Raw genomic sequence first — 12389 nt, forward strand, 5'->3', positions numbered from 1 at the left:
TTGCATGATTAAAGTCTATAATTACTTCTAAGCAAAGGGTATATAGTCATTCTTTGGTTAGAGGTTACGCCATGAATCTTAATTCCCAAGGGAAACAAAAACATATATAGTGATCATCGAAGTCATTCTTATCTCGTAACCTTTACAAAAATAATAATAAAAAAAAAAAGACTGGCTTCAATGATCATGATCGCCTTTGCCTACCTAGAAACGGCTTAACGTCCGTTTGGCTTAATTGTTTTAAGGGTTAAATACCTTTAAGGTCCCTGAGTTTTGACAACTTTATTTTTTAATCCCTGAGTTTCAATTCGCATCACAGATGATACATCAATTTTGGGAAATGACCAAATTAGTACCTCGGTTAACTTCTCCGTCCAAAAATTAACGGTCCGCCACGTGTCAACCTCAGAAGTTGACACGTGGCACTATATATAAAAAAATAAAAAATAAAAAATCTTAAAAAATTAATTAAAAAATTTTAAAAAAAAATTGAAAAAACTAAAAAAAAAAAGGGGGTGGCTGAGCCACCCCCTTGGCCACCATGGGGGTGGCCGGCCACCCCCATTTTGGCCAGGGAGGTGGCTGGCCGGTCTGGGGTGGCCGAACCACCCCCATGTGGTGGTTCGGCCACCCCCTGGACAGAAAAAAAAAATAAATAAATAAAAAAAAAATAAAAATTGGATTTAGGGTTTTGCCCTTGGGTGTGGCCGAACCACCCCCAGATCGGCCGATCTGTGGGTGGCCGAACCACCCCCGTGCCCCTTGGGGGTGGTTCGGCCACCCCAAGGGCAAAACGGGAATGACCGGCCAGCCACCTCCCTGGCCAAAATGGGAGTGGCTGGCCACCCCCATCCCTTTTTTTTTTTTAGTTTCTTCAATTTTTTTTTAAAATTTTTTAATTAATTTTTAAAGATTTTTTATTTTTTATTTTTTTATATAGTGCCACGTGTCAACTTCTGAGGTTGACACGTGGCGGACCGTTAATTTTTGGACGGAGAAGTTAACCGGGGTACTAATTTGGTCATTTCCCAAAATTGATGTATCATCTGTGATGCGAATTGAAATTCAGGGACTAAAAAATAAAGTTGTCAAAACTCAAGGACCTTAAAGGTATTTAACTCTTGTTTTAAAAACGATTTGAAAATTAGCAATTTTAAAAATATAATTTTTAAAGAAATAGTTAAGCGTTTGATAAAATTGTATATATGTTTTTTAAAATAATATGGTGCTCTATCAAAAAGTTAGACTGTAATTCTTTTAAACGCACCGTCAAACTGGACGAGACGTTTTCTACCATAAAGCCATCATATCTGTATCATTTAATTTTTTTTAATAATATTTTAGAAAAACTCATTACTTATAACTCTTGACTTTTTTTATTATTTTTGAAATAAGGTATTTAAACTTTAAAAAGTGTTAATTTAAAGTATTCATCTTTCAATTTTTTTTTCAATTTCAATCATTCGTTATAATTTTTCGTTAAATCATATCGAAATTTTCAAAATACTCATCTACGTACTTTTTTAAGGAAAAAAATTAAAAAAAAAATTGCAAGGATTTAGGTGTTGAATCCTATCCTTGTAATTTTTTTTTTTCCTTAAAAAAATATATGGGTATTTTAAAAATTTTGATAGGATTTAACAGAAAATTCTAACGGATAATTGAAATTAAAAAAATTGAAAGATGGATACTCTAAATTAATACAGTTTAAAGTTTGAGTACCTTATTTTAAAAGTGATTAATGAAATATTAGAAATTATAAGTGAAGTTTTTTTTAATATATTAACATATTTATTATGTGACATTAGATATAATAATATTAAATTTGGCTATAATATAAATTCTTTCCCTTTTGAGAAATTTATTTATTTATTGAGAAATTGATTTTGAGGCGTTAAGTTCGTTGAAACTAAAGTTAGTAATATGTCATTACGAAGAAAAAAAAATAAAATTATGGATTCTAAAAGACATAGCGTGATAACGGTAGTTGACGGTGTTGATGGGGTGTTGCGGAGAGAAGCGTAAAGTCTTTTGCTTACTTTATTAAATTCAAAAGGCCAAAAAAAATTCATTATTTTTTGAGGAGTGATTGTTACACTCATGTTATACAATACCTACACTCACACCAGACACAAATAAGTGGGGCCAGTATGTAGGTCTCATGTCCTTGTGTCTAGTGGGGATTTGATTCTTGTACAACACCAATACAACAACTGTACAACAACCCCTCACATGAGGGTGGGCTCCAGTATGTGGGACTCACCCTCATGTGAAGGATTGTTATACAGTTGTTGTATTGGTATTGTAAATCTAACATTTTTCATGACTAATGTGAGTGTACAAGTTGTACAGGTGAAGTTTAACGATCATTTTCCTTATTTTTTATCACAAAATTATTTTAGTTTTATTTTCTTTCTAAATGTGTCGTTATTCTTGATAGCGGCTACCTTCTTTTCTTTGAAGGGACCGACAAGCCGCCTTGACAAGGCCTTTTTGAGTAGCCTTTACAACATTCTTTACAAAACATATTTATTCCTCAATACTTAAAAATTACTCCTTTATCTTAGACTATCTAAACATTAATTTTATAATTCTATGATTTTGAAGTACCGTAATTGGTTATATTTTTTAAATATATATATATTTTGGAATAAGGTTTCCTTCAAATTAAATTAGAGGCAAGTGGTTTTTTAAAAAGGATAGTGAGAATTACATGCTTTAAGAACAGATATCAGTTTAATAAACTGAATTGAAGGAAATAAAATATATATATTTTTTAAAAAAATTTTGTGTAGTTTTTTATATGACATAATGAAACAGTTTGCCTACTAAGGAGGTGGCCGCTAGAGGTGGCCATGACCACCTCCAAAGCTTTAGTTGGAGTGGTCGACCACCCATGATGAGATAAGAATGAAAATGATGAATGATTTCCTAAGATATTATTTTTAGAGTCATTCCTTTACTAGGGGAATACTTATTCCTATATTTTTTAGAAGAATAACTATTCATCACTTCAGAGGAATAATTATTCCTAGTTATTTTCAATAATTGTGGCACAACCAAATAACAAGATAATTATTTTATAGGATTGAGAAATTATTGTTCTACAATTCTTGTCAAACTTTACCTATGTGACAGTTTATTTATTTCTTCAAGAAAACGACCGAGCATTTTCTCCCATAGTGATTTCATCGTTTATTGAATAAAAAAATAAAAATAAAATGCTACGTTGGCAAAGTTGGACAACAGTTGTGTCAAGAGTTATACAACAATAATTAATCTTATAGGAATAACTATGGCATTTATGTGTCTATTCCTACATACCAAACATGTCCTAATTTATAGGTGAGTAATGTTACTTTTCACACTTATTTATTACACTAATGTCACACCGATTGACATGACGTCTTTTAATTTTTTTTTTTAAGTGGCTGATATGAAAAGACACTTTAAATATACTACGTCATGGGTATAAAGAGTAACACTACTCTTTTTACTACCAACCTTTTATAAATTGGCCTAATAATTTGTCTTATTAATTATTAAATAATTCATTTTTACTATAATTGCCATTGTTACATCAGTTTCTAAGGGAGATTATCATAAAAATAAGAAATGATTGAGGGAAACTTTTATAGTGTGTTTGAGTGTTAGATTTTTGAAATTAGAACTCAATTATTATTTGATACAAGAATTTTGAGATTTGACTTTTTAGAAAAAGTTGAATAAAATATGATTTGTTTGAAAAAAGTTGAATAAAATATAATTTATTTTAAAAAAAAGCAAAAGCAAAAGCAAAATCAAAATCAAAAACATATTTATTTTTTTAGAATTCTTACCAAACACACCAACCATCCTTCCTCACCCATTTATTGTTTTGTTTTTTCTTTTTAAATAATTTTTTTTTTTTTTTTTTTTTTTAAAAAAAGGGGCGAGGAACTGTCCCCCTCAATCATTTATACATAAAAATTGTAATAACCAAGCATTGAAATACTAGGCCCTCGTCATAACTTCTTTCCTTCAATCCAATTCAAATCCTTTTCCCTTTGCCTTTTTATTGAATAATAATAATAATATTAAAAAAAAAAAAATTCAAATCCTCAGAATTTAGCCGCACCCCGCATGCTTCAAGCCTTCAACGGCATAGATCTCACCGTACTTCTCAGAACCTTATCTTCGTACAAGCACTCTACCCAGAAGAAGAAACAATACAAAACAATAAAAATAAAAAATAATAAAATAATAAAATACAAGAAAAAAAAAAAAAATCATCACCAACACAAAAGGAAGGCGCTAGGAAACTGCTCAAGTCGGCAGGAAGGCACAGACTTGGGGGCGAATTCTCGGATTCGTGCGTTCACGAAAGTTAGAAAAGTATTGCGTTTGCGTCTCATCTTTCAAAGTCTTCGAAAAAACCGGACAAAGAATTATAGAGTGGATCGGAAAGTCTGAATCGGGGGCTATACTTATTGCTTTGGTTTCTTTGTTACCAGCAGCAGATACTGATATTTGTATCTCTCTCTACTACAAACGATTAAGGCGGAGAATCCAGTAGCACAAGTCCTACATGTATCTATGTCTTTCAGTTATTTGGTTTTTGTCTTTTTTGTGAGAAAGAATTTATCTGTGGTGTAGAAAAGCTTAGATTTTGTTGTTGATTTGATTTGCAGCTTACCGGTAATCTCAGATCAGACGACCCAAATTAGCAAGGTTGGATTTTTTTTTTTTGGAATAGCAGATCCGAGAGATTTTGATTTTAGTTTTAGTGGGTTTTGTTGGTATGTTTTAGTTTGATGTAGTTTTAGAGATCGTAGTGTTATGGGTTTTCTGTTTTTGGAACAAACGATGGGGGTTATGGTTTTTCTTTTTTATATGCTGTACGATTTTGGAAGTGTTATGTCGATCCCACGTGCGAAAAACCAATTTCAGGAGCAAAATGTAGGAATTCTTAATCAATTTTGGTTATGTGCAAAGAAATGGAGTTCTTAGTCAACGTTTTTTAATGGGTTGAGAGATTTTAGGATAAATCTGTGTCGCTAATATTGAGGTTGTTTTTATGGTATCAGCTGCACTAGAGATTCTGGGATCTTGTTGCTTTGATGTTGAGGACACTTCATCAAGTAGGCGATGCTCCCATGAAAATGCAGGAATTGGTGTGTTGGTAGTAGAAACTGATGGATTATAAGTTAAAGACTGTTGGCGTCCTGCCTCAACTTGAAGTAAGTTTTCAACCTTCATTTTCATTTTTCTTTTTGATGAGGGAAGCTTTATCCTACACCCCTTAATGTTATAACGATATTCTTGTATATCATTGCATGCATTTGGTTCTAGTCTTAGAAATTGAAAGCGCCAGTTGCTGGACTAATTCGTGTGTTGTTAGCAAATATTTTCATTTGGGCATTAAAAAAAAAAAAAAAAAACCTTACTGTAATAATGTTTAGGAAGAAGGGGCTTTTATTTTATTTTATTTTTTTGAATTTTATAATTTTTTTTGCGATTAACAGATGGGATCACTAGACGGAAAATCGGTACATGAGTTCATGGACGAGAGTCATTTTAGCCCGGAGGTAGATGCTAAGAAGTTTCATCCTACTCATACGGCTGAAATTGGATCGTGCTCTGGAGGTCTGCAAACTAGTCGTAATATAATGTTCACATTGAGGAATGTTGTGTGTGAGAACATAAAGAAGGTAGTTTTCTCAAGTAAACTCAACTTGCTGATGCCCTTTGGGCCACTAGCAATTCTTGCTGCGAAACTGACTGGCCATCGTGTAAGTGGGAGTTCTCCCTGCCTTGAATCATTTGTATTATTGTTTAAGTATGTTTTTGTTCATTTTTCTCTGGTAAATTACAGGGTTGGGTCTTCATTCTGAGCTTATTGGGTATAACACCTTTGGCTGAGCGTTTAGGTTATGCTACAGAGTAAGAATTTATGTTTTTTCTCTAATTTATTTATTTATTTGAAAGAATATGAATTGTTAAGTACCTAATGTAATGATTTTCATTCTGATTTAGGCAGCTAGCCTTTTACACTGGACCTACAGGTAAATTTTTTGTTGTATCTGAATTCAAATTAGTAAATTTCTACATTTTATCTTTGGTTTATTTTTTCTTTATAACATCAGTACTTAGAAATTCCTGCAAACTTAATTGTTGGGCTCCATACAATTTCTGCACATTATCTCCCCAGTCTTGCTCGCAACCGCCATAGATATTCGTTCATTAGACTTCCCGCTCCCTTCTTATTGATCTCATTGAGAATATCAGACTTGAAAAATAGAAAAAGGATTTAACTGGAAAGTAAAATTTTGATTTAATACGCATTCTTGATCAAGAGATCTGGATATGAACTTTGTTTCTTCTTTGTCAGCTACAATCTTATTATAAGTCTATGTAGAGTAATATAAATATTTAATATACTGGTAGTAAGGGATTCACTCTCTTTTTTATTCGCTTGTTGGTGGACGGGTGATTGCGCTTGGAGTGCGGTTGTGTGGAAAACGGTTCCTTCTTGCCTTTTGTGGTGCTTGTGGAAGGAAAGAAATGATAGAAACTTCAAGTACAAAGAAAGGACGATTGACGAGCTCTAAACTTTTATTTATTTATTCTTTGTTCACTTGGTCTGTTGGGTTCCTAGCTCCTTAGTGATTAGCTTTTTCATGATTTTCTTCTTCTTTTTTCTTCTCCGTCTTAGACGCTTCTTTTTTATGTTCCTTGTGTATTTGACTGCGTTTTGCGTTTTTTTTAATGATATTTTACTTATTAAAAAAAAAAAAAAGGGATTCACTCTCTTTTTTATTTTTGTTTTACTTTTGTAGTTGCCTTTTTATTTGGGATATTGATATTAATTTTAAGGATTGAAGGGTTGGCATTGGTATTGGCCAACTTCGGCAGTCATAATTGTTTTATTCTTGCTTTGGCAATATAAAGGGCACCAATGTGTAATACTCCCAACATTGTTTTCCATGCACGTGCTTAACATTTGGCCTCATTTGCTGGCATAATTGGTGTCATGCACATTTTTTTATTTTCATAAAGAGGTTGGTAATCAGTTTTCTATCTGGATTTGTCTTTGATGAAGTTAATTGGAATTTGCAGTTGGAGGCCTTTTAAATGCTACTTTTGGGAATGCAACAGAATTGATTATATCAATCTATGCACTGAAAAGAGGACTAATACGTGTAGTTCAGCAGTCGTTATTGGGCTCAGTTCTGTCAAACATGTTGCTGGTGCTTGGATGCGCGTTCTTTTGTGGTGGGCTTGTTTTTCATAAGAAGGACCAGCACTTTGATAAGGTGGACATATTAGCGGCTTTCCTTGGGGTTTTATCTTTACATTTCGTATTTTTTAGTCGTCTTGTGTCTTTCAGTACAAAGCTGATTTTAGTTGCCATGCAGGGAACTGCTGCCGTAAGCTCTGGATTGCTCTTGATGGCAGTCATGGGCCTCCTATTTCCTGCTGTTCTTCATTATACAAACACTGAGGCTCATCCTGGGAAGTCAGAAATGGCTCTTTCAAGATTTAGTAGTTGCATTATGCTTGTTGCTTATGCTGCATACCTTTTTTTCCAGCTAAAGGGTCAAAAGAATCAATATGTTCCTCTGAATGAGGTTGGTTATGTTTTCTGTTGTGCAGTCTCTCTCTTCCTCTCTCTATATCTATCTATTTATATATCTTTACATAAGTTAAAAATGTCCGCATGTTGATCTTTTAGTACTTTTTGCATTTCATTTTATTTTTTAACACTCCAAGGATTCGTTGTTTCCTTACTATCAAATACTTCAAAGTTCTTAAGGGGTAGCTCGATCTGCTAGGACCACGTCTCGTGAACCGAAGGTTACTAGTTCGAATCTCCCCTCTCCCTCTCATTGAGGAAAAAAAATTACTTATTAAAAAAAAAAATCTTCAAACTACTAGGCATTGTTTGGTAAAAGAAAACTTCAAATCCTAGCTCGTAACATAAATATAATCTCAACTCAAAAAAAACCCTAAAAATTTAAAATGACAATCAACGAACTCTAGCTCAACCGGCTCTTATTCCAAACAAGGGCTTCAGGGTGAGGTCGAGTTGTGGGTTTATGACTGAGTGTGTTGGTAAATTAACAATAGAAAAAAATTAAAAGGATATTAAAAATGAAATTGTGAAAAAACTTAAAGAGGATATGGAATTACCTAATAATAAAACTGCTACAGACTACGGCACACACCAGAGTAACTTTTTTTCTTTGGTTCTTTTTGGTTTTGTTCGTTTGCGTGTGCGTGTGCTTGTGCGTGTGCGTGTGCGTGTGCAGCTTGTCATCTTCATGACAAATCATGGATTTGAGTCCAAGAATGAAGAATTGCATTAGGATGGCAACCTTGTTAGAATTTTCAGTCATATCGTTATAAACATGAATGACATGAATGGCTCAAACCTCTTTTAATGCTTTCTTAATGTTGTGGATATTCCAGGTTCCTCTTCTTAATCTAGTGGACTTTGTAACTTTTTGCTTTTCTACATAAGTTAGTACGCTTCAGTGCTACATTTGGTTGGCTTCCAGACTTGCTAAGAGCCTAAGACTTTACAAGTGGGGCTTGCTTTATTTGTGTATCCGTTATACTCAGTGTTATTTTGTATTATAACAGTTCAACTTGGATTGTTCAATTCTTTGATTTGTGGTGTGATACATGTTATCAACTCAGGAAGGGAGTCAGAGTGAAGAGGCTTTAGACGATGATGAAGCTCCAGAGATCTCTAAATGGGAATCAATAATTTGGCTTTTAATTATGACTGCTTGGATATCAGTCCTATCTGAATATCTAGTTGATGCAATAGAGGTAATATTTTCATGTTCATGCTCTCTCTCTTTGAAATATTTATTATCATATTTTTTGAAGGATCAAGCAGGTTTAAGAATGTCATTGATTTTCTTTTGGTTTTCGAGGACCCATTAGAATTAGATTCTTCAAGTACACATGTTATGCACTGCACATAACACTATGTTTGGCCATGTTTATATGGTTATATCAAATGCTGGCATTGTATGGATGGTTACTTATATGGTTTGGGTCATTGACTGGTTGCAAGTCTGGAAAAGGAGCAGTTGTTCATTAGGTTGACAGCTAGTTGTAGACATGAATCAAATGGTCAAAACCCTCACAAATGCAACGTTGAGCAAAATGTTAGATGATTAGATGGGGTTGTTGAGAGACTGTTTCATCAAGCACCATAATCTCTCTACCCACCTGCCCCCTCCTCTCTTCTTCTCATTTTCCTTGCTGCTTCATCTCTTTGTTATTGGTTATTGCAAGCTTTGCCTTTTCAGATTAAAAGTGTGATGGGATTTCTAGAATTTCTATTGGATAGATTACTTATTTAAGATTGTAATTGAATGAAAGTTTGATAGTGTTATTCTACTGACATCGTTTTGTGCCTATGCTAGCCTTTGATTTATGAACTTTTTGGTTGGGTAATTATTTTGCAGGGAGCATCGCTTGCATGGAATATTCCAATTGCATTTATTAGTGTTATTTTGCTCCCTATTGTGGGGAATGCTGCAGAGCATGCAAGTGCTATTATGTTTGCCATGAAAGACAAGCTTGTAAGCTTTTGGACATTCTCTTCTAACAATTTGTGCTACAATTGGATGCAATAATTCGAGTTTCTCTGCAGGACATTTCTTTAGGAGTGGCAATAGGATCATCAACACAGATATCCATGTTTGGGGTAGGTACTAACGAGATGGATTTTTTGTTATCTATTTTACATCTTATACTTCTGAAAGTTAGGGTTTGTTAGGTTTAATTATATTTCAAATTCATATTGGCTTTTTTTTGTTTTGTTTTTTGTTTTTTGTTTTTGTTTTTTTGTTTTTCTGACTTGCATTGGACTATGTATGGCTGTTTTAACTATTCAAAATATCCTCTTATGTTGACGAGTCATGATATGTTTAGTGCTTCTGCATGGTAGCAGAGGTACTCTTATTTAGGACTGACAACTTCGGAGGAAAGGAAGTGATAATTCTGGTTCTTCAGTACTTTTGAAATTAATGTCTCTTCCATTTTTTAAAGTATATTAGTAATTGGTGTATGATCCCTGCTTACTTCTTGACAAAAATATATATAACCGTGAAGGAGACATGCCCAAGATGTAGGTGGGCAGTGATTTCAAGTCTTATTCTCTTTATTTAGGTCCAAAAAATTCCATTCTAATTCTTTTGTGCCATTTTGTTGCTAGTAGTTTAGAGCATAATCGGGTTCTCATATGCTTTGTTGTTCATGCATCCATCTTATCATTAGAATGGCATCACTATATAATTCGTTGTGTGCTTGGATGACTCATTCATCAATGATATATTTTTTCTTTGATGATTGTGCTTGTTAGAATTACTTTGTTGAAGATTTTTCTTTTGGTGTTAAATCTTCTAAATTCGTCATTATATTGCTGCAGATTCCTTTTTGTGTAGTTGTCGGTTGGATTATGAGGCAACCAATGGACTTAAACTTTCATCTTTTCGAGACAGCAACACTTTTTATAACTGTCTTGGTAGTAGCCTTCTTGCTCCAGGTTTGTATTTCACTTACTAAGAAAACGAATCTCTATAATTTGGTAAAAAGGTTCCATTGTCAGGGAAGGAAGTATTTTAAATAAAAGGGAAAATTATGCATTTCCTACCTGTGATTTGGTTTGAATTCAAGTTGCCAACCTGTTGGTTAAAAAGTTGCATGTTGTCCACCTGAGATATAATTGTTTTTGTTTTTGTTTTTGGTACATGACTTCAATGTATTTAGATTGTGATAAGGTTGCTATGGTATTTTATGTAGGGGTGACAAGTCGTGTTTTGCGCGTCGGGTTCGAGTTGTGTTGTGTTGAGGCATAAGTATAAAACTATATAGGTCAATTATAATCCGACCCATTCAATTAAACAAGTCAGACTCCTCGACTCTAACTTACTAATTTCGTGTCGGATTCACAAGTCGTTTAAAAAATTGCCAACCCCTTTGTCGTTTGTCAGGTTCAGGTTGGGTCGAGGCATGAGTATAAGATTATGCATGTAAACTCTAACCCGACTCATTTAATTAAATGGGTTAGATCTCTTAATCAGAACTTGCTAATTTCATGTTGGGTTCGCATGTCGTGTAAAAATTTGTCAGCCTTAGTTATATAGATCAGACATGTGATTTGCACATGATAGTTTTGACGAGTTGGGTCTGAGAAAATATTAAAGAATGTGACCTTTGTGTGTAAAGTACACATTTTTAAACCACATGTGGACAACTCAAATTTAAGCCAAACCACAAATGGATAGTGTGATTGGTCCCAAATATTATATGTATGCCATGACAGCCTGTAATTCGAGGTCGATGGTGCCAAATTATAAAGTCCTACCGAGTTGTCTTGTTTGCCCAGTGTGCTGTGAACAAGTTTGTGCTAATAATTTTTGTGAATTCTATTTTATTGGTTATTATTATCTTCTGGTAATCATATACATGTATATATATATATTCTGATATGTTGCCAATGTTTTATTTGCAGGAAGGAACTTCTAATTACTTTAAAGGACTAATGCTTATTCTTTGCTATCTGATAGTCGCTGCGAGTTTCTTTGTACATGTAGATTCTTCAGAGGGTCAGTTCTAAAATGAAAGCTTCTGTTTCTCCTGCTTAGTCATTGTATGTACACGCTATATAAAGCATGTCTTGACGTGTGGGTGACCATAGTAGTATTGAATTGTGATTTTGCAGATGATGGTCAATTAGAAACATAGTCAATAAAGGCATTGATTCATAAGGTTGATCTGCCAAAGCTTAGGTCCATTCTGCTGTATATATTTCAATTTTCAACTTTTCTACCTGCTTCGGCTCGGGAGTAAATTCGGATAACCGATATTTTGCCTATTATGTTCTCTGTTCTTCAGCTTCTGCTTGGATACCAAATGTTCACTTTGATTACAAGTGTATTGTAAAAAAATCGAGATTTCCATCTTATTTGAGGCTGTAAATTTATCAGCATGAATGGGAATCTTGGAACAGATGCAAACCTTCAGGACTGGTGGTATTGGTTTTAGGATTTTATATTCTTTCTTTTTCTGCTTAATGACGTTTATATGTTGCTCTTAAAACACATTTGATGGTTCAAATTGAAGAACCTTTTTCAATATACTAAATAGTACCTTGGATAAGTACCAACCCTTTTTTTCCTAAATGGTACATGTTTACACTAGTGGGTTTATCCGTTCGGCAAAACTTTTTAGTTATTTTTTGCTTTTTGGTTGTGACGTGACATAAAAAAAAAATAAAAATAGTTTTGAGTTGTTCGTTAATATTTGTTATTTTCTTTTTTGCTAAAAAACAAAAAGTTTTCTCAGAAAGCGTCGTCAAAAGAGCCGTTAATTTCTATAAAAGAGAT

At 33.6% G+C, this 12389-nt stretch overlaps 1 protein-coding gene across 1 annotated transcript; it reads left to right on the forward strand.

The window, feature by feature from the left end:
- Nucleotides 1-4206: 4206 nt before the first annotated feature.
- Nucleotides 4207-12162, forward strand: LOC133874865 (vacuolar cation/proton exchanger 5). The gene is made up of 14 exons (XM_062312750.1): nucleotides 4207-4569; nucleotides 4671-4710; nucleotides 5067-5219; nucleotides 5505-5771; nucleotides 5855-5922; nucleotides 6016-6044; nucleotides 7099-7295; nucleotides 7398-7610; nucleotides 8683-8817; nucleotides 9465-9581; nucleotides 9653-9706; nucleotides 10430-10546; nucleotides 11516-11609; nucleotides 11726-12162. The coding sequence occupies exons 3-14, from the start codon at nucleotides 5175-5177 to the stop codon at nucleotides 11746-11748; spliced, it is 1359 nt and encodes a 452-aa protein (XP_062168734.1). The 5' UTR covers nucleotides 4207-4569; nucleotides 4671-4710; nucleotides 5067-5174; the 3' UTR covers nucleotides 11749-12162.
- Nucleotides 12163-12389: the final 227 nt, after the last annotated feature.

Source organism: Alnus glutinosa, chromosome 8, assembly GCF_958979055.1.
Source record: "Alnus glutinosa chromosome 8, dhAlnGlut1.1, whole genome shotgun sequence".
Lineage (NCBI taxonomy): Eukaryota > Viridiplantae > Streptophyta > Magnoliopsida > Fagales > Betulaceae > Alnus > Alnus glutinosa.